We start from the raw sequence: 24,523 nt of genomic DNA on the forward strand, positions 1-24,523 counted from the left end.
TCTCCTCCCCTTCTTTGACTCTGGGGATGGAAGCCAGGGCCTCAGCACTGAGCTGCAATCCCTGGCTCCTGTGGCTTGTATCTCAGCATTCCCCCCAAGCCTCATGCACTGGGTCTAGGGCGCGTGATACTGGGATGAGAGGTCTGTGGCCCTGGGCTGGCCCACTCACTGCTGGCTCATAGTTTCTGGCATAGATTAGGGGAAGGCTCACCCTGGTACAGCTGGCCTCACCCCAAAGGCTTATGGCCTGGTGGGATGAAAGGGAGAGGGAGGTGGGTGTTCTGCTTTTGCTGCCTCTTGCCTGCCCTGTGTGGACTGTTTCTCTCTGTGGTACTCCTCTGCCAAGTGACCCTAGACTAGAACCAGCTAACTATGGACTGAAACCTTTACAAACTATAAACTGAAATAAATCTTTCCTCCTCTAACTTACAGGTGTCAGCCATGAGAAAAGTAACTGTGACACTAATCCTTTAAAAAAGGTTTTAGGGACAAAGTCCTGCTAATTTGATAAGATGCCTAGGCTGGGCTTAAAGTAGAAATATTACTGCCTCAGCCTGCCAGAGGGCTGGGCATGAAGATGTGTATTACCACTCTGGCTTCTGCCTGTCTTCTGAGGATGCTCAAGCTGGCTGCTACCACACTGCAACTCTTAGTGGGGCCACAGTGAACACAAGGAAGCAGCCCTCGCTGTAAGCTTGGGGCATTTCCTGGGGTCAGACGCCCAGCAGAGGGCTCGCTGGATGCTGCGACAGCTTCACTGTGCCTTTTGGAGGAGCTGCCATACTGTGCTTCTCAGTGGCAGCACTGGTTGACATTCCTGCCGAGAGCACAGGGCCACTGTCTCCTTGCATCCCACGCTTACCTTTTGACTTTGATTACTCGTCATCCTAACGGATGAGGAGTGATGTCTCATTGTGGTTTTGATTTGGATTCCCCTGATGATGAATGGTATCTTACATGCTTTCAAATATCTCTCAGTACGTTTTCTTTTGAGTCATATTTATTCTGGAGATTGGCCCATTTTTCAATTGGTTTATTTATATTTGTTATATATCAACCATTTATTATACGCATGGCTAGAAAATATTATTTTTCATCCCATAGCTGTGCCTTCATCCTGTTGACCATTTCTTATGGGCAGAGGAGTTTTCACTTGGTGTAATTTCATTTGTATCATTTTGGTTTTGTTGCAAAAAAATATTCTCTAAGATCCACAAACATTTTCTCTGCTTTCTCTGATTGGCTTTGTAGTTTTAGTTCTCACATTACGACCTCTGTTCTGTTTAATTTGATTTTATGCACAATGTAAGGTAGATGTCCTCTTCGTTCTTTTCATGTAAATATCTGGCTTCCCCAGCACCATCTATTTGAAGAGACCGTCTCTTCTCTTTTGTGCCTTCTTGGCAACTTGCAGACCAATCGCCTGGAACGGGTAGCTGTGCTGCTGTCCTCTCTTCTCCCCCTTTGTCCATGTGCTGTTGTATTTGTCCAATTTCATGCCACTTTAATTACACAGCTTTGTAGTACCTCGCTGTGCAGTGAGCGCTGTAGCTGTGTCTCTCGCTACAGCGGTGAGCGCTTCAGTGGTGGCCTGCTTAGATTAGTGCAAGAGCAGGCAACATAATTCAGAAGAAGCGGCACCAGAAGGAGAGCTTGAAGTGCCAGCAAGAAGGCAGAGAGCAGCCGGTACACACCAGGGCCCGCTCTGCCTCCAGCTGCAGAGCGCCATGTGTCCCTGTGTGGGCCACAAGGGGCGCGGAGCACTGTCCGGGTCGTGATCACCTTTGAAAGTGTTTGGATAACCAGCTTCAGTGTTCACAATGTGGCTCACAGTCTGGGGGACACAGTGAGGGTTGAATTAGCTGAGCGACTATGAATGTGCCTATGGTAGGTAACACCGGCAGCTGTGAGGGGGGCTTATGGGGTGCAGTCCTCAGTCACAGTCTGGGGAGCGTGTGTGGGATCCGAAAGCCAGTTCCGCAGAAGAAGGGGAAACATGGAAAGGAACTTAAAAGGTGGAATCTCAGCCACGGAGCCTAAGAATGGTGGGGCACAAGCAGCTGAAGATTCTGCAGCCCCTAAGCTGGGGTCTAGTAGGTGATGCTGCACAGAAGGCAGGTAGGGAAAGCCAGGGTTTGGCCCCACCTCCCCTGGACAAGGCCCCCCTGGGCGGCTGGGTGTGCCCACTCCTCCAGCAACACCCCCTGCATCCTCCCCTTTGTTGTCACTGTCCCCATGATCTAGCCATTCTGCTGATGTGGTGAGAGCCCCAGGGCTTGACTGGCACCTCCTCAGTGGCCGTGTGGTGGAGAATCTTCTGGGTGTGCTGTCATCGCTCTGTCTTTCTTGCAGACATATTACATATTTTACTCGTTCTATAGATTTTTAAAGTTGTGGAGTTACTAGAGTTTCTTGCATGTTCTGGATTTGAAGCCTTCGTCACATGTGATTTCTTTGCTCATTTTGTAGCTTGTCTTTCACATTTTTCATAGAACCTCCTGCACGGCGGAATACTTCATTTTCCTGAAGTCCAACTGCTCAGCTTGGTTTTCTTTTTGTGGATCTGCTTTTGATGTTAAATTTGCTAGGGCTTCCATAGGAAATGCTGCAGCTTGGTGGCCTGGACAATAGCAGTGTACTTCCCAAAGCGTGAGAGGACAGAGCCCGTGGTCCAGGTGCTAGCAGCACCGACTGCGGGCCTGGGCTCTTCCCGGCCTCTTTCCCAGGGTGTCCTCCTGTGACCTTTCCTCTGTGCATGAAGGGTGGAGAGTCAGCCCTGGCACCTCTTCCTCCTCTTACAAAGGCTCTGCTCTTACTGGACTTGGGTCCTGCCCTGTGACCCCATTTAGCCTTGTTCGCTCCTCTAGTGGCCTTATCGCCAAAGATGCTCCTAGCCGGGGGGAGCTCAGCTTCCATGTAGGTCTCGGGGGAGGACTTTAGTCAATAATACGCTACTTCTAAAGAGTCCCGATTTTTTTTTCTAAAAGTTTTGTAGCTTTATTTTTTACTTTTTTATTTTAAAGTGAAAAAGCAATAAGAACAATAAAATACAATTTTAAAACAATACAATAGGAAATGAAACATGCTTATTTTATTGCATATTGTTATCTTTAAAGTAGTTGTTCAGTTGTACAATTGTAATTGCTCAATTGTAATAGGCATGCAAAATTGATCAAATGGTATAAGAGCAAGCTGTTCCTTTCAATGAACTAATGGAAATTGGTAATATAACTATCTTGGCTATCCTGTGTGTGTGTGTGTATATATATATATTTTTTTTTCTTTTCCCTTCCTTTTTTCCCTCTTTTCCTCCTTCCCAGCTGTTCCTTCCTTTGAGCAGTTTCCTTCCCTTTCACCACAGCTATTGTACATTTTGGATCTTATTTACTCTTTCAATTTCTTGCCCTGTGGAGGCAATACAATGTTTACACATGCAGGTCTGATTTATTTCACTTATAAGTGTGGTCTCTAGTTGCATAAAAGCCTTCAGTTGATCCTTCTTTATAGCTGAGTAGTACTCCATCATATAAAAATACCACATCTTTTTATCCACCCCTCGTTTGCTAGCACTTGGATTGCTTGTAAGGTCCAGCTATTATAAATTGTGCTGCTATAAACATGGGTGCACATATATTCTTATCATATGATGTTTCTTAATTCTTCTGAAAAAATACCCAGAAGGGGAATAGCTGGGTTGCATGGGGCCTCTAATCCTAGTTATTTCTGAGGCATCTCTACACTGGTTTCCACAGTGGTTGTGCCAGTTTGCACTCCACAAACAGTGGACAAGGGTTGATTTTTTTCCTGCAGTCTCACTAGTCTTTGTGATTGGTTGACTTCTTCATGACAGCCATTCTTTCTGGGGTGAGATGGAATCTCAGTATTCTTTCAGTTTGCATTTCTTGACTGATCAATGAAGTTGAACAATTTTTGTATACTTATTTGCCATATACTTTACATTTAAAGTCATGTTCCATCTTGAAAAATATGAGTATATGTTTTAAAAAAAACCAGGAAGACAGATTAACCTACTTTCCTTCCTACCTTCCGTCACTGTCCTCTTTTCTTCCCCTCGCCCTCCCTTCCTCCCTTTCTCTATTTCCAATTCTTCCTGCTGCCTTTCTTAGAGACACCGAAGTACTCTAGGACTCACTGTTGAAAGGGCTAGCCTTCCTCCACCAAGCTGTTTTTAAAACTTCATGAAAAGCCAGTGGACGCATCAGTGACCTCTGGTCTGTGTGTCGGGCTTCACCCCAATCCTGCATTACTTTGATTAGTGTAACTATACAGAAAGCAGCTGAGCTCCAACTGGAGCAACTCTTTTCAATCATTTTTAACAACTGTTCTTAATCATTTTGAGTTTTGTACCTTTTCATAACCTCTTAGAATAACGCTGGTTTCTACAAAAATCATCTATAGGATTTTGTCTTGTCTTAGTTCCTTTTCTTGTTGCTGAGACAAAATACCTGATGCCCAAAGTTAAGAGAGGAAAGACTTATTTGGCTCACAGTTTGTAAAGGTTTCCGTCCACCATTGGCTGGCCCCAAGGCAGGATGGCGTGGTAGGGTGTCTTCACAGAGGAGAAACTGTTCACGGCAGGCAGAAGGCAGCAAAGCAAGTGAGGGACAAGGAAAGCCCTTTCTGTCACGTATATTATATCCAAGTTTCTGGGATTTGGGCCATGCCAAGCCAGCAGTGGGCTGATTTAGCAGTCACTTTAATCCTAGCCCCCTTCGTCCTAGCTATGCACCACGAGCCCATCCCACACTAGCAAGGGCCCACCCCTGAATGCGTGCGGCTTTGGGAGGACATCTGGGCACTGCCACAGCAGTGATTAGGCTTGTGAGTCAAAACGGGATGAACCAGCATCTTTATTCTGTGGCATCTTCTAATCTACCAGTGTGGTTTGCATCCTCGTGGCTCCTATGTGGGTCTTCCTGGGTTTATGTCATCAGTTAAGTATACAGGTGCTTGTGGGCTGGGAATACAGCTCAGTGTTCAATCCCCGGTACTGCCAAAAATTATAGGTGCTAAATATGTTTTATTAGATTTTATTTGATATTCATTTCATTGCTTTGGAATGATTAAAAATCATATTGTATTTTAAGTTTCAGTTTCCACTTTTTTGTTCCACCAGAGATGTGCTTGACTTTTGTACGTTAATCTTCCATAAGGCAATCTTACACAACTGAACTTTTAGTTTCTTAGAACTTTTTGCATCCGCAATCATATTATCTGCAAATGAAATATTTCTTTCTTTCTTCCTTTCCTTTCCATTCTGTACAACCTTTTCTTGTTCATGTGCCAGATCAAAGCAGGGACATTTTCTATTTAGTTCACTGAGGATATTTACCATTGATGAGGTTTTTAAAACTTTTAGTACTATTTTTTAAACAACTGCAAGCACCTCCCAGCTGGCCGCGTGCTGGTGAGGCATCACACACGTACACGTCATCCCACGGCCCTGACAGAGCAGCACTGTTCTTGTCTGAGTCCCCTGCTTTCAAGCCGGCAGGACATCGAATGTCACACCTATGAAGAACTCTCTTCTTCTGTTAAGATGCAAAGAAAAAATTAGAGCCAGACTCATGTGCTTAGAGAGAATTGTGATTGACATGGAGACACTAAATTATAAGCAGATATTTTCCACTGAAAGCATAACAGTAGGCATGTACACAGCCAGTGTCCAGATGGAGAGCGTTCCAGCACCCAAGAAAGCTCCCTTCGCTCTCTGCCTACCCCGTCCCTTCGAGGAGCGCCCTGTCCTCGCAGCCTGCAGCGTGGGCTTGCCGTCTGTGTGAGTCCCCATTCAGCAGGGCTTAGTGTCCAGACCTTTCTTCCCTGTACTTCAAACAACACGTGTATCAGTGCATAGATTTACTGTTCTTCTGCTACTACAGCCAAAACTATCTGTGAAGTATAAAAGAAGACAGGAGTAATTGAAAGCAGGTTCTATACTTAATAACAAACTAATTCAAAGTTAAGTTATGCCTTTTTCATTTGCTCTGCTCTTCCATTGATGTGGATGCGCCAAGGGCCGCATCAGTGATGCTACCTTGATAAAATCTTTTCGATTTCTTTGTCCTCCCTTTCTGGAAGCCATTAAGAGGCAGGAAATGGCATAGGCAGGAAAGAGCGGAGGAGGCAGACAACTCGTGGGCTGGGCTGCCCACGCCGACCCGCGTGCGTTGTCCTCGCCGCGCTGTCTTTTCTTTGAAAGCAGAGCCTCCCTTGCAGCGAGAGAGCACTGGCGGGCGCACCTCTGCCTGCGGTGCTGCTGCCGAGGCCGCGCTCAGGCGGCCCCTCCACGAGCACGCGCATCTACGCCGGGTTCGGACGCTGTTGTGCAGGTCCCTCCTGGGGTCAGTCAGGGCCACACAACTAATTTCGTCTGTTCACCCAGCCAGGCCAGAGTGCCCAGAGTTGGGTCACAGGCTTGCTTAGAGGTTTCTGTGAAGCATTTGATCCGTGAGATGAACATCTAAGTCGGCGGGTCCGAGGAAGGCCGCTGGCCCTGACGACCCTGGGAGGTCTTCAGCCTGAGGCCGCTGAATGGCTTTAAATGAAAGGACCAAGGCCCGCTGGACGAAGCAAGTTTACCTGCACGTGTCCTGGAAACACGGGCTGCAGCACCAGTCTGGTGCGACTTGCGGGTCTGCCCTGCAGAACCGCGATTTACCAGCTCACAGCGTAGCAGGCTGAGTCCTGGCGCCGAGCCTCCCCTGGGTCTCTCTCTCTCTCATGCACAGACATTACTGGTTCTGTTTCTCTGGAGAACAGCTCAACTCCGAGCAGTACAGTGACCCTCCAGTGTATCCCATAAGAGGCTATATTTTGTTCCTGGAGCCAGAGACTTCCTGCCGCTGGCTCAGAGGTCACGTGCCTGGCTGGAGCAACCCTTCTGTGCTCTCTGCAATAGCTCCTCATGGATTCTCATTCAGTCCCCGCTCCCACGGCTTGTGGCTGGAGCAGCACTCATTTTCCTTTGCTTAGCCGACCCTTGTCTATGATTTCACCCCACAGTTTCTGTAATTGACTTGGTCCGGAGTGGGGGCTATCTTTCCAGCACCCCTCTGACTCCAACCATTTATGATTCTGTAATCCAGTAAGATCATCCGGAGCTGATCCAGGCCCAGAGGAGAGCCAGGTGCTGTGGACCTCAGGACACTGTCCCTGCCGCAGGAACTGACAGCTCAGATACAGGAGCAGAGCTGGACACTGTGCGACAGGAGGGTGGGGAGGGAGCACGGAGCTCTTCATCCAAGTGGCCTGGAACTGCATCTGCACCTACAGCGGAAAAGGAGTGACAGAGATATTAGTCAGAGATCCTGTGAAAATGCAAATTTGGGGGAAACCCAGCCAGGCCTCGAGGTTGGTGCATGCCCGGATAACGTGAAAACAAACACACTACGTGACCTGTGAGCCTGGTGGGCAAAAAGCCTTTGCTCCAGGAACAAGGACGTCAGAAGCACAGGCTCGGGGCTGAGAGAACAGTGTGCACCTATGAGGAGCATCCTTCCTGCTGGGGCCGCGCTTCAGCACCGAAGCCTGGGAACACAGAGAGCGCTCGCTACAAGCCGAGCAGCCAGGACTGCTCCTGCCTCACTCGGCTGCCTGCCTATCGTTGCTGCTCGGCCTCCTCTGCTGAGCAGGACAGGCCTGACTCATCCAAATGCTGAGTGAGTAGCCCGAGTGGGCAGGCAGAGGGGCAGAGCGCCTCTGGCTCTGAGCCCGCATCAGGGCACAGCCAGTGCCCTGGCGTGCTCCTGCCAAGTGTTTCCCACACTGTAAATGCTCTGTGACCACATTCTAGCGTTCTCACCTTTAAGGAGTTTAGGCACCCACAGTTCAGGCAAAGAGATTCACAGGGCAGCTGGGCGTATGACAACTTCTGAAAGCAGAGACAGAAATGCATAGAGTGAAGAGCTAGCTCCCCAGCTGGATCGCCACCTTCCCAGGAAGGCTTCACTGTTTTCGTGTTGGAGCATCCAGGGTGGCCATGCCTGACCAGCATGTGGCTGAGTGGCCCAGGGGTGAGGGCAAGGCCCTGAGCCCTGCAAAGACAAACCAGGCTTTTAGGCCTCCAGGCTGGTGCAGGGTTTGGGCAGGACTTGGGCTGGTCACCAAACGATGGACACAACACTTATTCCATTCATCCCTGCTGGACTATTGGACATCCATGAGCCTCTTATTTCTTCCCTGCTTAATTTTATATTGTAATCATGGTTTGCAAGGGAAAGGATTTAGTACAGGACACATAATTTACAGGACTATTGTGTAATACTCGCCCTAAGAGTCAAAGGCAAAAGATTCAGGAGATCTGTACACATACTAGAGATCCAGAGACTCCAGCTGAGGTCTGGATCCCATGGACATGCCCCGCACAAGCCCAGGTAAAGAGCCAGGGCCCCGGCAATGGTCCTTACCAGTCCCTCTGGAGGCCTGGAGCCCACACGGACGTCTCATGCTGATCTGTTTCAAGGATCTGCACTGGGAAGGCCCTAAGGTCAATTTGGGAGGCTAGAATGTCTGTACCAGTGGGATGAAGGATCTGTGTCAGCAGGCTGAGGGATCTGTGCTGGAGCCAGAAAGCGACATTCGAAGAGGACCAGAGCTCCCCCAAAAGCCGTCCTCAGCAACAGCCAATCCTGAGCACCTCCGGTAATCACAGCTGAGTTCCTATCAGGAAAGCCAGCACACCAAACTTCCACAGGAGCATCAGCAGCATGCACCTCCCCTCCAGCTGTCTTTCAGTGCTACTGGCAACAGTCCTCGGCCTGCTGCTGCCCGGGTGCCCTGAGCCAGGGTGATCACAGCTGTTCTGATCCCAAAACTCAGAGATACAAGTTTGTTTTTCTAGATAGGGGCCTTGGGGTACCTGGGATGCAGTGTTAGATGCCCAGAGGTTCAGTGATGCCAAAACAGCCCTTGCAACATGGGGTGCTCTGTGCCCAGGGAGGGGACTACTGGGAGGGGCATGAGGACTGAGCAATGTGGGGGTGAGCTCAGTCCTTCTGACAAGCTGCCCAGTGCATTGAGGAGACTGCAGGATACAGCTGTGGTTTGTCCCACCTGGAGCAAGACAGGCCTGCTGGTAGCTGTAGACAGCTTAGCCCTGCTGATGCTCTCCCTCATGGAAACAGACGAATAGTGGCTCCAAGGAGACCTCCAAGCAAGCCTTGAGTGCGCCTGCTCACTAGCTGCCTCCCTCGGGGTGATTTCTTTCTCTTTCACTCACTGCCTCTGCGGGCAGAGTGGTAGACATACCTGGCAGCTGCCAAGCATGGTGCTGAGCACAAGGAGAACACCTCTCTGGCTCTGGAGGTTAACGTTTTTGTTCATCTCTTGACAGCTATGGCAGTGTCCCTGTCCAGGTCTTCCTTCTGGGGATGCCTCTGGAGCCCTCGCCTCCCTTCCCCACTCCTGCCCACCCACTCTCCAGACGCCTCACTGTGGTTTTTCCCATTACACATCCTGCCGTCTGTGCCCAGACATGGCCAGTCTTGCCCTGACCAGTCTTGGCGTCTCAGGGTCCAGGGAGCTCACTTGGAACTTGCCAGAGGTGCAGGCCCACCTCCACTTCCAGGCCCTCGTGTACACTTGCGGCACAGCCTGCCAGCTGTCTGAGGGTCCCAGAACACTGGTGCACGCTTGTGTTCAGCGCTGCCTGGCACCGTGTGCCTTTCCACCTCCTGGAGCCCACGTGTGTCATGTCTTCCTCTCTCCCATTCCCACCTCCGGCTGATGGAAATCACAGCCCAGCGCTCCCTACCTGTGCTTGTTACTGGCAGAGTCTGGCTGACCTCGACTTTGTTTTTGTTCCCCTTTAGCTTTTTAAATATTTTACTGTTTGAGTTCGCCGGTATGTATCTTCTTATTTTGCGCAATAATAGTAAAGTATAAAATGGGCCCAGCACCAGGTATGGCTTTTGCCCTGACAGCAGGGAGGAGGCGTATTCCATCCAGAATTCAGATGGGTTCACCCTCTCCCATTTTGGCATCCTTGAGATGGGGGTTGGGGGCTGAAAGCTATTCTTTTTTTTTTTTTTTTTCTTTCCGTATTTTAGGGAGGGGTCTACAGAGTGTTCAGGGTCTCACTACTAGATCGGACTCGTAGTGATCTGCCTGTTTACAGCCTCCCAAGAGCTGGGATTACAGGCACGCGGCACCACACCCAGTCGCAATTGCCATTTCAGTGCGCCCTGGGGGTGAGGCCAGCACGGCAGGCTCAGGATCGAATCCCCGGCCCCAGCGCCTGTTGCAGGGGCTTTAATCCACTGAGCTATTTGGCCAGCCCTATGAAAGCTATTTCTAGGAAAATATTGCATCATTTTGTAATTGGAAGTATCATTCAATAGTGGCAGAGAAGCACTGCGTAATTCTATCGATTATGTGACTTAGCTGTCAATATTTTTCAAGTAGAAAATAAATTAGCAGTATTAAAAGTTCTAAAGTCATACAATAATCTGAAAACTTCTTAAAGTGAATTTAAAAATCTTGGCGATGAATAAGGGATGAATGCGATCGCTGATGATCCTAATTACCGTGTTAAATAATAAACAGAACCCAAGAATAATCTCGCTGGATGAAGTCATCTCAACCACACTTTCGCACTGACCGACGCTCCCAATTACGTGTGGTCAGAAGCGCCAAGCCCTTGCACAACCCAGCTCCCCGCTCAATTAAACACTGGGCTGGCGCTGACGGCAAACTTGTATCTCTGAGTTTTGGGATCACAGCAGCTGTGGTCACCCTGGCTCAAGGCACCAGGCAGCAGCAGGCCGAGATCCTGGCTTTGTCCAAGAAAGACGCAGATTTCTCGGGATCCCGTGGGCTACACGGGCTCCTCCCAGCTGGCAGATGCCATCCGAACCACCGTGATTTCGTTTGCTCCTAGGAAGTCTAAAAGGCAATCAGTGGCACAACCGGTAAACTGAATAACATTAAGTTGCCTGTAATACATGGACGTGCAGGATAAAATCGGTTTTACTGTTCAAGAACGCGTAGATGCTTAAGCACAGACTTAGAACGAGCAGAGAAGCAGCACTTCCCAGTGCTTGAGCAGAGAGACATGGCAGGGAGGGCGTGGCCAGAAGACTGGACAGATGCTGCATGGCTTCGCGCCTGCTTCTGCCAGCAGCTGTGGCCACGCCGGTCCTACAGGCCCGCATGCCTCCAGGGTGTCCCGGGGACAGGAGGCCAGACATGGAGGTTCCTGGTGTACAGCAATCCTCTGCGCATGCCCATGTGGGCCTGGCAAGAAGTGGTCCCCCTTGGCGAGCCATGCACAACGGGCCACGTGCGCGCTCCTCCTGGCGGCTCCGGAAACTTCAGTAGCTCGTGCGCATCCCTGGTGAAATTACTTTACAGGAGTTAAACAATATATCTGTTTTGTCTGGGCTAATCGAACTGGAATAAAATGATACAGAAAGTATAAACCGCATCTCCCCTTCAGGTACTGTTTTCCAAGGACAAAAGGCATCAAGAACTTGCCCAGGAAGGAGGCAAATGAACCACGCTCCAGGAGACCGTGGCTTCTGGAGCTGAAGCCAGCTAGCGCTCCTCAGCATCCTAACAAAGCAAAGTCACTTAAGGAGGGCCTGCTCCGTGGCAGTCCTGAAGTCCTGAGGAGGGAGAGCCGAGGAATACACGCTTCTCCAGTCACTATTTGCAGGCATGATGCTCTGTATTGGAAATATGAAAAGATTCTTCTCTCTGCCTGGTGCATTCTAATGCTGAGCTGGGGTCTGGTGGGGTGGGAGGGCGGGGAGGCTGGTGGAATTCCATCCCCTGTGCATGTGGGCTGGGTCAGGGCGGAGAGGGGGCGGGCACCGCTGGAGGTAATTGAAAGCTTTCTTTATTGGAGTATCCTCTTACACTGCTTTCTGTCAGGGTAAATCATATCTGTGTGGTCCGCAGTGCCCGTAGGATTCCGAGCAAGCTCCATTTCTGTTGCCATTTTGAAACTCTTTTCTATATGAAGAAAAGCCCCTTAGGGAGAAAGGGAGAAGGGGGTCCTACCTGGGCTTTAGACAGGGAGGGAAAACCCCGAAACAGCATCAGTTGTGTGTTCAAGACCTTGCGCCTGTGAGTGTGCTCCGCCGTCCTGGCCTTTCCCAGGTTTCCTAGCTCTGCACTCGCATGTGAGTCCCTGGGCTCCATGCACCAGCGACAGGCTCTGCTCACAGGAGCTGCCGTGGGCTGTGGCGATCCGTGCAGTGGGTGCACAGGTTGAGTGTCTCCCTCAGCTGGACCCCCACCTGCAGGGGGCTAGGCCTCTTCCTTCCTCTCCAAGGACAGCCCCTGAGGGTGGAATAGCTATGCGCTGGAGGACTCTGCCAATCACAGCTCTCTTTGGAAACACTAAACGTTAACCCGGGACACACTGTGCTGGGACTGGAGCATCCCCAGTAAATCACAGCAACTGCAGAGGATGTCTGCATTTCGGGTTGGGTGCTGGGTCTTAGCGTGCACAGCAGCGAGACGTGGGTGCGTGTGCAGTGTCTATGCATGTGTGCACACACCTTATGTACTTCTGGCTAATGAGGCCACTGTCCTCATTGTGCCTGAGTGCAGTGGGATTGCGAAAGGTTCAAGAACTGAGCCTTTCAGGGCCAGGCAGCAGACCCTGCACCCGCAGCCTTTCTCTGCTGCAGCCTGCAGGTGCTTCCATGCCAACAGTGAGAGATCTGCAGGGACGACTCTGGCCTGGGTTAGAGCCACAGCAGTCACAGCAGCCCTTGCTGGTGACCTGGGGAGACCTGGGACCCTCTATGTTTTGTATCATTGTCTGTAAAATCCTGCTTCTCAGAACCTCTGTGAGCCTGAGCTCAAGGCTGCAGAACACCAGCGTGGTCCAGTTGCTTACTGAGGATTTCAGAAGGTGCCTGTGACATGTGGTCGTGAACCATGCCATTAAGACTGGGTCAGGGGTAGGACAATTTCAGATTCTCCATTCCTTGAATACATGCAAGGAAAGACACAGCTCTGAGCTGGGCCTCGTGCTCAGAGGAGCTCGCTGCCACCTGCTCGCCAATGTGGCCCTCAGCCCACAGCACGAGTCCTGGCTTCTTGCAAACACACCAGCACTCACAGTATCCCCAGTTTTTTGTGCACTCAGGTGTCAGCCTTGCAGAACCTGGGTTGGAAACCAGGGCTGGATGTGGGTCACGGGTCTACTGGTGGCAAAAGCAATAAACCAGGACAGATGCAGACCACCAGTGTGACAGGCAGAGAGGAGTGGGGAGACTTCAGAGACCCTGGGAGGACACGGAGGCTGAGCAGTCTCTGGCGCCACTCTGGAGACTGCCCACAGGCTGAGGGTGGCACAGTGGTTGCCCTGGAGCCCCAGTGGACTCAAGGCCCTCTTCCCCAGGTGAGCAGGAACCTGCAGCATTTAGTAAATGAACAAGCAGCTGACAGGTGACTGGCTGTGGGCATAGAGCACGGCGTGGTCACGCCTGGCCCCAGTTCAGTCTCTACTGACACTCAGAGTGACAGACAAGCTAGCTTTTAGAAGTCACTGAGAAACAAAGGAACATTTTATTAAATGTGAATTTCACATATTGAAGTAAGAAAATGGTAGCAAAAGGTTTCTGGCTAGACATCAACGTATAAGCCAGGAATAATGAATTATATCATGTCCATAGCATGAATAAAAACACTCTGGAGTTTTAACATTATAAAATTAATTTTAAGAAGTAAGCTAGCACAATGGCTTAAAGGGCAAAGTCACTTGAGAAATGTAACTGTAGCCACGATTCTTGGCAAGTTCTCTTGCTTTTCTTTGCTGTAACTTTCACCAGTGGCAGACATTTAAATTCTATGTCCGTACACCACATTGTAGGGTGGTCTCTGTATGGCTGATTAATTCAAAATAAAGTCGCATTTCCAAGAATGGGAGGCTTCTTCCTGTCCTGGAGGAAGCTGATTGCTTCCGGCCCTAAGTGCACGCAAAGTGAGCGGAGGCATACAGCCCTTCGGACAGGGCATGCCTCCGCAGCGTCTTCCCCGGGACTTGAACCTGGCACACAGACATAGCCATTTCCTAATGTTTTAACTAAAGGTGTTATTTTTCTTCCCAGAAATGGGAACTGATAATCTCTCTAAACTCCAAACTTCTAGGATCTTTGAAAAACTAAATGTGGCCTTCAGTTCTTAGGAGACTCTCCAGATTCTAAAGGGCCTTGAAGTCTCCACCCAGCTTCATCTGTCAGTGTCTGGAATAAATCGGTTTCACTGGGCTTTCTGGAGTTGCCAGAGGACTGGGGTTGCAAAGTGACAGATGTGGTGAGAGTCTTGGATCCAAGCCCCTGAGGTGAGAGAGTCTCCTCGGCCCTCTGTAACTTCAGAGGCCGTGAGGTGGCCCAGGGGCGTCTGGGCCCTGCTCCCAGGTCTGTGGTGTGGAAGACTTAGCCAGGCCTGGGCCCTCTCGGCCTTGGTCTCTCATCTCTAAAATGGGAACAAGCAAGTCTGCCCTTGCAGTAAGTATAAATTCTGCTCCTTCGAATTTTATAGCACAGTGTGCATTATCAAATATTTCAGATAATGATTTGCAGGGCCCACAATAAGTAGAGAGGAACAAGAAAATCTTCCATAGCAGATACTTTCTAGAGGAGTTAGGTCAGCTTTGAATGTAAATTTTCTTCAGCTACCCAGAGTTACCTGATCACAGCTTCACTTTTACTTCAGCTTTATGAAGTCTCCCTGACAGTGGCCCTTGCTCTGCCTGACAGTTCTTTGCAACTGCTGGCTTACCTGCATCTCTGGACCCCGAAGCAGTCCCTGAAGAATTAATCCTAATTTCCTTCCGAATTCTCCAACTGTCCAACTGAGAGGAATATAGTTAAGTGCTTAATCTGCTCTCTGACTTTGGAATTTGAAGGAGACTTAACCCTGCCCCTCTCCTCATGGGCCCTCTTCTCGGGGCCATAGTCATCTCTCCCTGTCCCTGGGTCTGGGCACAGAGCATCCCCTGAACAGTGGAAGCGGCCTTCCTCCCAGTGGGGACCCAGTGCTCTTGCCTGCAGCAAGCCTCGCCTTTGTGATGCACCCTGCTGCTGCTCAACACCTTTTCTGCAGCAGGCCCAACACCACAGGAACTCCGATGTGGGATGCCGGTCTCTGTTTTACTGACAAGCGAGCTGATTCATTGTTCTTGAGCATCTCCACTGCTGGCGTTTGGAGTGAGACAGAGCCAGGGCCTTTTCCTGTAAAGTTACAAGCCAAGGCTGAACTATTGCAGCAGTGCTGCCTGCTTTGGGTGCTGCTCAGCATCAGAACCAGGGTGTGCAGAGTTCTCTAGGTTTCCACAGCAGGTGCCCCAGATGAGTTAAGGGTCCCCACAATCCCTCTTCCTGCATCAACACCAGATACAGATGCTCAAAGCCACATTTTTTATTAATTAATTAATTTTATTTATTTATTGGCGGAACTAGGGATTGAACTCAGGCACTTGCGCTTGCCAAGGAAGCGCTTATTTTACTGAGCCATCTCCCGGGCCCCAAAAGCCACGTTTGTGTGCAAAGGGTGCTGGGCTGCTACTTGCCATGGGTCAAGAGTATTGTCTAAGTCAGAACTCCCCTGGGCAGAACATCCAGAAATCCCGGGAGGATTAATTGGCCAGAAGATGCTACCCTGGAGGTCTTATTCCAGGAAGACATGCTGTTCTTAGTTGCCTCACTGGAGACCTGGAATCCTTGGCAGAGCTGATCCAAGGGCCAGGTTCTGGTCTGTTGGTCTGTTCCAGGTGTTACCGGAGCCCAGAAGTCAAGGATCACCAAAGGGCTTTGGTATCTCCTGAGCTTTTTGGTAACCTTGGTGTTGGGCAAACAAAGCCCAGGGGGCCAGGCTAGCCAGAGGGCTGTTGTGCCCCAAGCTCTTCTGCTGGCGCCGGTGAGTGGAGGTGCCCGTGAATGTGCGAGTGGGCGCAGGGAGCTGGCAACGGCTCAGCACTGGGGTCCGCGCCACCTTCCCTCGCAGACCCGCGCCCGGGGCGGGCACCAGAGCCCGCGGGTTCCTGGGCGGGCGCGGGGAGGTGGGGCTGGAGGAGGAGAGGGGAGAGGCGGGAGGAGCCCGGGAGGAGGGAGGATCCGGGAAGCTCGGAGGGTATTTGACAGGAGCGAGGGAAGCGCAGGGACGCGGAGGAGCGCTGGGCGCGGGAGCCGACTAGGGAGGGAGAGGACCGCCAGGAGCCGCTGCACCTCCGCCGCGCGCTCGCAGCCTTCCCGGCCCGGTCCCGGGGCGCAGGGCGCAGGGCGCAGGGCGCAGGGCGCAGGGCCCGGACGCCCCCGCCCCGTCCGCATCCCCGTCCCCGAGAGCCACCATGCTGCTGCCCCGGCTGTGCTGGCTGCCGCTGCTCTCCGCGCTGCTGCCCCCGAGGCCCGCACAGAAGTTTTCGGCGCTCACGGTAAGCCCGGCACCTCGCGGAGCAGGTGGCCCGCGCGCCAGCATGCAGACTGTGGCCAGCTGTGGGGTCCGGGTCCTGTCGCCATGGCAGGAGCTGGGGCACGCAGGGCGTCCTGAGGCCCCCATGGGGTGGCACGGCCCGCGGGACCGGAGAGCGAGAAGCGGGCCCACGGAGCCCTCTGCCCGCACAGGCTGGCGGGGCGCCCGCGGACCCCCTCGAGGGAGCAGCAGCTGGGCAGTGCCTCACCGGGGACACCATCGCCCCCTCCGTTCTTCGAGGTCCTGCGGCAGCCGTGGCACTGCCCTGCCTCCGCTCCTGTGGGCCCGCGGGACGTGCTGTGGCCTCCCGGGACAGCTCTGGCCTGGCCAATGGCAGCAGCGCCCAGCTTGAGAGCTCCTGCGCCCGCTGGGCTCGCGAACCCATAATTAATGCAATCTGCAGAAACGAAAACATTCCACTTAGATGTGTTTTTGAACAAGTGCTTGAGAAAACACCAAGGTAACGAGAATGCGCTGGGAGAAAGGAACTTTCAGTGGCCACGAACTTGTCCAACGAAGGTGTTTATCTGAGCAAAATGGGGCGAAAGAGCTGAGGTCCAGACAGGTCTACTTTTCAACAATATAGTGAATCTTGCTCTGTCTCCCTTTGTTTCTGTCTCTGTCTGTCTGTCTCTTTCCTTTCCTCCCCTCCTCCCTCTCTTCCATTCTTTCTATATTTTCTTGTCTCCTTCCTTCCATCCTTCCTTCCTTCCTTCCTTCCTTCCTTCCTTCCTTCCTTCCTTCCTTCCTTCCCTTCCCTCCTTCCTCCCTCCCTCCCTCTCTCCCTCCCTCCTTTCCTCTCTTTCCCTCCTTCTTCCGTTCCTTCACTCTCCTCCTCCCTCTCTTCCTTTTTCTCTTCTCTTCCCCTTCCCTCTTCTTCCCTTCCCCTTCTCTACCAGCCCCCCCAGCAGTGTAAGGGGGAAGGAGTTAGTGAGTTCCTGGTTCATACCTAAAATTCTTGTGGGGCAGCCCTGGGCCCCTGCCTTGTGTCTTACAAATGACTGGTAGATTAGACTCAGGGGAGCTGAAGGGGGTTGTGGGGCACTCTTTCCTGGTAGACTCTCCCCCACCCCCCGGGGGCCACAAGGGATACTCACCATATGTACTCACGTGTGTGCACGCGCGCGCACGCACACACACACACACACACACACATAGATATAGATACAACACACAGACACATGCACTTACATGTGTATATATACAAGCAAGACTACCCTCACGCATGTACTTCAGGAGCACTGAAGGCAGAAGGGAACTGGGAACCCAGGCCACTGGGCCCAGGAGAGTACCCAGTTTCCTCTCAGAGCTATTGGGGGGGACCTGCAGTGCCACAGGATGCCGTAGCCCAAGAAGCAGACCATGTCCCCTTTCCTCCCCCTCCCCCTGGCCTGGGGGTGAGTGATTACAACAGCTTCATGCTCAGGTGTGCTTGTCTGCATCCCCTTCACTTCTGGACACTGTTTGTTTTGACAGGTTTCTCCCTTTGCCTCCTTAGCTCACCCCAAAGTTTTCCTGGGTGCAGTGACACCACATGTGATGGCCCACGCTGATTGTGGGCCACTCAAGAGGCCCCCCCTCTGCTGGCCTCCCCCACCACATGGCCTGAAATCATAGGTGCACATAAAACGCTGCTTCTTTTACATCCAGGAGAAATGTTGCAGCTCTAAACTATTTCGCACCTCCTCCACAGCCCACCCCTGAGCCCAGAACACCTGGGCCAGTCAGAAATACTCCCCCAGAATGGAGACGTGATAGATTGGTCATTGGGAAATCTGAGAGGTTTGGAATTCTTTTTTTCTGTGGTGCTAATCTCAAATCACCTGTTTTTGGAAAAGCTCTGGATTCCTGAGGACCTCGCCAACCAGCCTCATTTCTGTCAGGTTTATAGCCTCCACTTAATACATCTGAGTAGTGGTAACGGTCCCTGGAAGCCTGGAAGTGTGTGGGAGTCACAGCTCATTGTTTTACTGGCGATGTGGCCTTAGGCAAGTTCCTTCACTCTCCTAATCTTCAGCTTCCTTATCTATTAAGTGGGGATAAAGCAGTAGTACCTATTTAGCATGTTGTGAGGATCAGGTAAGGCACTTAATCTGCAGTTTACATGTTTGTTCTCCAGTCTTTAACTTTTGATGACAGCCCTGCTGTTGATCCATGCACGAGTGTTAAATACTATAATTACCAATTCTGTATCGTGTGCCCCTGGGGGGTGTCAGCTTGGTTGGGAGCACTCCATACCCAGGTAAGTCGTGTGGGAGAGTGCGGGCAATGGGGAGCGCTGTTCTCCACCTCATCCCATATCTTTACTTAGGAACAGGAAACCACACGTGTCTCTTTTGGGGTCTAGAGCTTGCAGCGCACGGGTTTTCAAGACTGCAGATGTCTTCGCTGGGCAAGATGAGTGCACTTGCTAGAGCATGCCTTGGGACGGTCGCCCAGGTCCTTGCAGTTAAGACAGGGAATCTGCCCCGTGTGACAAGCATCGTTTTACCCACTGAAGTCTTTCTTCAGTAATGGTGCCCTGTGGCAGCTCTGATGTGACTTTCCTGATGTCTTCTTGGTGACATTGCATAGCCTCTCGATTCTCTCTCAGACCTTTTTGCTATTTCCAGTCCGTACTTGGTGTTTTTAAATGAATTAAATGTACCCTAATTGGAATCCATGTCTACTTCTTCCTTGGATTCCAAGTCTGGGTCAGTGATGGAGACTGGAATAACTGCTAGTATAAATTGTTATAAATTTATATTATGTGTGGGATAAATTTTGGTTCCATACAATGATATTGTACAGAGAGTAAACGGATGTGATTACAATTCTTCTGCTTTGTCATTGGGTGTAGTTAGCTAAATATTGACAGACCAATCAATGAGTGCACATCTACATTTTTCTTTAGAAACGAAGAAGGGTGATAGGACACCTCATCCGGAAAATTTGGAGTTGGAGCCAATAGATTCACTGCAGCGCTAGTAGGCGGCATTTTGCCCATGCTAAGAATCCCAAAGTGAAGCTGCTGGCCCTCCAACTCTGTGCATTGCTGGTGGGTCCCTGAAGTGCCTATCCAGAGGTCCTCACAGGCACCTCCTCTCTGCGCCAAGAGATGCAAGAGCTGAAGCTCGAGTCTCCATAGGGTGCCCTGGACAGCGACAGTTCCTGGCCTAGAGGCTGCCAAATTCAGCCTTCAGTCCTTATTCTTCCTGCAGGGGGAGTTCCCTGCACTGTGTCACTGGTAGGAACTGCTAGCTCCACCAGCTCTTTGTTGTCCAGGCTGCAGAGGACCTGAGTGAACCAACAGCTCCACAGGGTTCTTTAGGAGATGAGGGGAAACACTTAGCAGCAACGTTCAAGCAGCTACTTCCTGTCTCTTTAGTAGCAAAAAAGAGGCATGTGGTGGGAAGGTAATATCCACCGAGATAGGAATACAGAAGGCTATTTTGTTGCCAGTTGGTCCTTGAGAGGAGGATCTAATATCAAAACCAAAAATGCCCTCCCACTTCGAGTGGCTCTTGGGTGCATCCTGTTCTGATGCTCTTGTCACCCATGGTGGGTGTTTAAGGGGTGACTGTGCTTGCCTGGTTTCCTCCGGAAGTGCCCTGAAGGCGGGCGGCCTCTGGGCAGACTGCACGTGCAGGTGTGATGGCGCGCGCTGCAACGAGGTTTTCAGCTTAGAAACCCCTTTATCCAACGCCTACAAGCCCAGACATTTGGAAAACTGACTTCAATTTTGACTTGAAATCAACATTACAAGTAAAGCTGTAAACAACTTCAAGCCTAGCAAGATTTCGGAGCAGTAAGCATGGATGAATGTAAACACGTGGAGACTGGGAAGGCTCAGAGGAGCTTTCTAAGTAGTTCTGTGTCCCCACAGGCGAGGTGACAGTCTAGACGTTAGTGTAGGGACTGCTGGGGGCCACTGGCAGTGGAACACTGGGTCAAAGGCCCAGCGTGGTATTTTTTATGCTTTTGAATTAAAAGCTGCTTGATCCTCCATGTACAAGATGCAGACCTAGAAGGAAGAATCTCCATTAGGAGTCTGAAGTTAGAGAAGAGCATGAACAGAGTACTTTTCTTTTACGTCCAAATTCAGCTGTAGAAGATAAGAGCTGCCGCAGCGTGTTTCCTAAGCTCTGTGGCAGTGCCGGCTGCACGGCCAGAGCTGTCACCAGTCAGCGCAGCTCAGCAGAGTCTGGGTGTCTCCCGAGTCAATGGAGCAAAAGCCAAAGGGGGAAGAGCCCCAGCTTAGGAAGCCACGTACTCATGCTCTGTTACTCCCTAATTTCGTAAATTACATTGTTCTTCCTAATTTAAGAAGAAAATAGAAAATGAAAATCGCAGACATTCTTAGGGGTCTGAAAATAAAGGAGTGAAGCGTGACGCAAAACACACATGAATAGAACGAGGTGATACAATAACACACACAGTTTCAGAGCTTAAAACAATTAAGATGGAAGCTGTCTGTTATAAAATCTGGCCAAATGTGATTAGAGTTACCAACACAGAGGCTGCCTGAGGATGACTTTCCGTTGATAAATCAGAATTGTGTCTAGATTTTTGCTGTGTGTGACAGAACATGGCAAATTCAAAATCAAGCTGGCATTCTAGAGGAGGCCAAATGTCGGTGTGTCTGTGTACTGTTCCTTATACCTTCAGTAATACCCGTGCTTATTATAATGACTTCTCTTTTGTCTTTTTTCTCTCTTATGTCCCTACCCAAATGACAACGAGCTCCTTCGCTTTTTCTGTTCCCAGTGTACTGACAAAGCCATCACTTTATGACCCCAGCTGAAAGTCTGTGGGAGGCTTCTCAGTTTCAGTCCGCTGCCAGGTTGTCCTGGAGAGGGCTCTGCCCCAGAGCCAGGCAGAAGCCCCTCATCCCCAGCAGTCCTTCTGTGTCACCCCCAGGCAGGGCCAGTCTTCTTGGAGGAGATATAGCTGAACTCCCAGAATCCTGAGGCTTCAGGCCACCTGAGGCGCTAGGTCAGTAGGCGGCCTGGGGCATCTTCAGCAGGGCTTCAGAGTACCTCCTCAGGCTTCTTCCTGAGGTCCTCTTCATCTATGCATGCTGGCCTTGCTGGGTTGTAGTGACTTCTTCAAGAACAAGATCATCATTTTGTTGGCAACATACAAATGCTGAATGAATGTTGACCTTACTTGAGTCGGAATGCTTCAGCTTTTACTCAGGTCAGAAACCTGTTTGCAAGGAGCAAATGAGTGAGATCACAGGGAGGCGACTGCCTTCTTAAGTGGAGAGATCACTTGTGGTCCAGGCCCCGTGGTCCAGGCTATGTGGTCCAGGCTTCTGCCTGCTCTGGTCATTCCCAAGCCTTAGCCCATGGTGAACCAAGAAGGTGGCAGAATGACCAGGCCTCCTGCTGTCCTCTTAGCAAGGATCTAGGCCAGTGAAGGGGAGTGAAGACGGCAGGGAAGAGACTGCACTCCTTGTTCTGGGAAGGTCAGTCTGAGCTGGACTTGGGGACACTTTTGGGGAGGGCTGAGAAGCAAGCCCTGGAGGGTGCCTGGCAGTCTGTTCTTCCTGAGCCAGGAGCTGAAAAGCTAAGAGGACTAAGCAGTGGATTTATAGCTCTGAGAAGTGACACAGCACCTATGAGAGTGAGTAGACAGCCAATTTGAATTTCTAGGGTACCTCTTTAATTTTAGGGTGCTAAGCCTGGTGGCCCCCTGAGTGCGGTCTCTATTTGGTTGGTGCACATTTCCCCAAATCTCTCTCCAGCCCATTGTTTTGTTGTGCTCTGATTGTGCTGGGAACTGCACCTGAGACTCGTGGCTAGGAGTCTGCCCCAGAGGCGATGTCTTTGAGTCTGCCCCAGAGGCGATGTCTTTGCATTCAGAGCCTTCCTTTCCCGTTGCTCCATCTGCAGCCGCCTTAGGAGAAACGAGACTGGCTTCCTTGGCTTCCTGTGGCTCACCGCTCTCTTCTGGTCCACGATGCCTAAGGCTAGTCTCCCTCTGGTGCTTTGTTTCCATTTCTCCTCTCCTTGGCTGGATGTTCTCCCACCCTGAGAGCAACAGAGAGGCCAAAATTAACACTTCAGAGGCCTGGTGCGCAAGCTCTCTTCTCCACAGCAGTGGCATGTTGTTGAGGTGAGAAAACGTCACAGGATGATGCCCCTTCCTTTGACAAGAGCCAACCACTTTGTCATGTGAAGTAGAAACCTCAGCATCATGAGCAGCGTCCCATCTATGCTTGTAACTGAAGAGCATTTCCAGCAATTGAATGAAAACAAGTTGAGGAGAATTTAATGTGTCGTTTGAGTTTGGTTGTGTACTAATTGACTCCACACATAGGATCGGGTCTGTGTAATCAAGAGTTTCAAAAGTACAATCGAAATTCATTGCGAAAATTGACCGTAATCCTTCCTTTTGGTCAGTGGCTGGCTGACTTAGGTCTGTCAAGTGAATGGCGTTTAAAACGTTCATCACCCGCTTGGAGAAACGGTTCAGGACAGGGGGCTCTCCCCTTGTGGGACACTCTCCGCTGCTGCTCGGGAGGACTTCATGACCTTTTACAGTGGAGAAGCATGTGCTGGGCTGCTCCTTCATGCTTTCCTTTCAAAGAACTATGAGGTGACACATTTCAGAAATTTCACTTTGGTAGGTGGAGGGCTGGCAGGCTCCTAGTGGAATGGCTGCACCTGGGGACAGGCGTGTCCTGCCCCTTCTCTTCTGGCTAGGACGCTGGATTTCTCTTTAGAAGTGCTCATCCAGCAGGAGGAAAGCTAGAAGGAGAGACAGAAGGAGACAGAGGTGGGGCCAGGGCAGGGAGAGATGGGCGCGAGTCCCCCGCAAGGCCAACTAAACGAGTGACATGCTAGTGCCTTTCAAAGGCAGCCTGGGCCAGGGCTTCTCTGGCTTTGGAAACGGACACGCATGCAACTCTGAACACTGGAAAAAAGACGCAAACACACAGCTCCACTTCTTGCTTTCATCACAGAGCAAGATTTGTTACCCGGATCTGCAAGGAAGGGCCTGTCTGTGAAGCTGTCAGCAGGGGTGCTGCAGGCTGGGAATCACGGGATGCTTAGAAAGTTCCCTCTTCATAAGTCAGCAAAGACAGCCCACCTCTTCTGGTCAGCAGTGCCTGAGGCTGATCTCCCCTCTGTCCTGGGTTTAGAACACAGTCTGCTCTCCATGTCTACTCCGGAGTTTCTGAAGGGTGCTCAGGACCGAACATGGCTACGCCCCCTGTCCTGTCCATTCTCCTCAGGCCGTGGTGTCGCCATGCCTCCTGGGCCCAGTGCCTTGGAGATGAGGAGCTGGCCCTGTAGTGAGGGGCTCTGTTTTCTGGCCCCCCACCTCCCAAGCCAAACAGGCATTCCTGTTCCTTAGCTCTTACAGGTTCTGCTTAGATCTCAAGTCCCTAACCAGAACTTAAAATCCTCCTCCTTCACAGCGTGTGGCTCTGGATGTGGAAGTATTTCAGAAGTCCTTGCCACTAACTGGCAGAGCGTAAGACAAGTGACATTGCTTTGTGGTTCCCTACTGTACCCAGGTAATGTCCCAAACATGAGATCTGTTCAGCTCCTCGCCCTCTGCTGTGATTTTTGTTAATCTTTTGAACACATAGGTGGTGGCGGATGGATGATTCCTATTAAAACTAGACCTAGGGCCAGTGAGACAGCTCAGCAGACCAAGTGCCTGCTTATGCAAGGGCAGGGACCAGGGTTCTATTCCCAGCACCACATGCCTCACCAGCCCCGTCCCCAGGCATGCTGAGCCAGCTCCTGAGTGCGGGTGTGGGGGCACACACCTATAATCTCAGTGTGGGGGAGGCTGGAAACAGGAGGATCACTACGAGGCTGAGCTGTGTAGAAAGACCCTGTACCAAATACGTAATAAATAAATAAAATAAAATAAAACTAAACCTGAGCCTGGACTCCCAGCCAACGCACTTCTGCTTCTTCCTGTGAGGGCTTCGGTAAACTTCTCTGGGACACACTGGAGGCGGGAAGCAGGACACCTTTCTAGGTACCACGTTGCTACTGGCGCTGGAAGAAGCCTCAGGGGACTTGGACCGGTCTGGCCCCCTCAGCCTCATCACCCGTGACTTTAAACCATAGTT

General features: G+C 51.0%; 1 protein-coding gene across 1 annotated transcript in view; it reads left to right on the plus strand.

Moving 5' to 3' along the window:
• The first annotated feature begins 16,124 nt into the window (after positions 1-16,124).
• The window catches only part of Smoc2 (SPARC related modular calcium binding 2), a 140,748-nt gene continuing 132,349 nt past the window's right edge, over positions 16,125-24,523 (plus strand). Inside the window, exon 1 of the mRNA XM_023711939.1 lies at positions 16,125-16,408. Within this exon, the coding sequence (XP_023567707.1) occupies positions 16,325-16,408 (84 nt within the window). The 5' untranslated portion in view covers positions 16,125-16,324. The remainder of the gene's footprint in view (positions 16,409-24,523) is intronic.

This window comes from Octodon degus, unplaced genomic scaffold (genome assembly GCF_000260255.1).
Source record: "Octodon degus isolate 3935 unplaced genomic scaffold, OctDeg1.0 scaffold00022, whole genome shotgun sequence".
In the NCBI taxonomy this organism is placed as follows: domain Eukaryota; kingdom Metazoa; phylum Chordata; class Mammalia; order Rodentia; family Octodontidae; genus Octodon; species Octodon degus.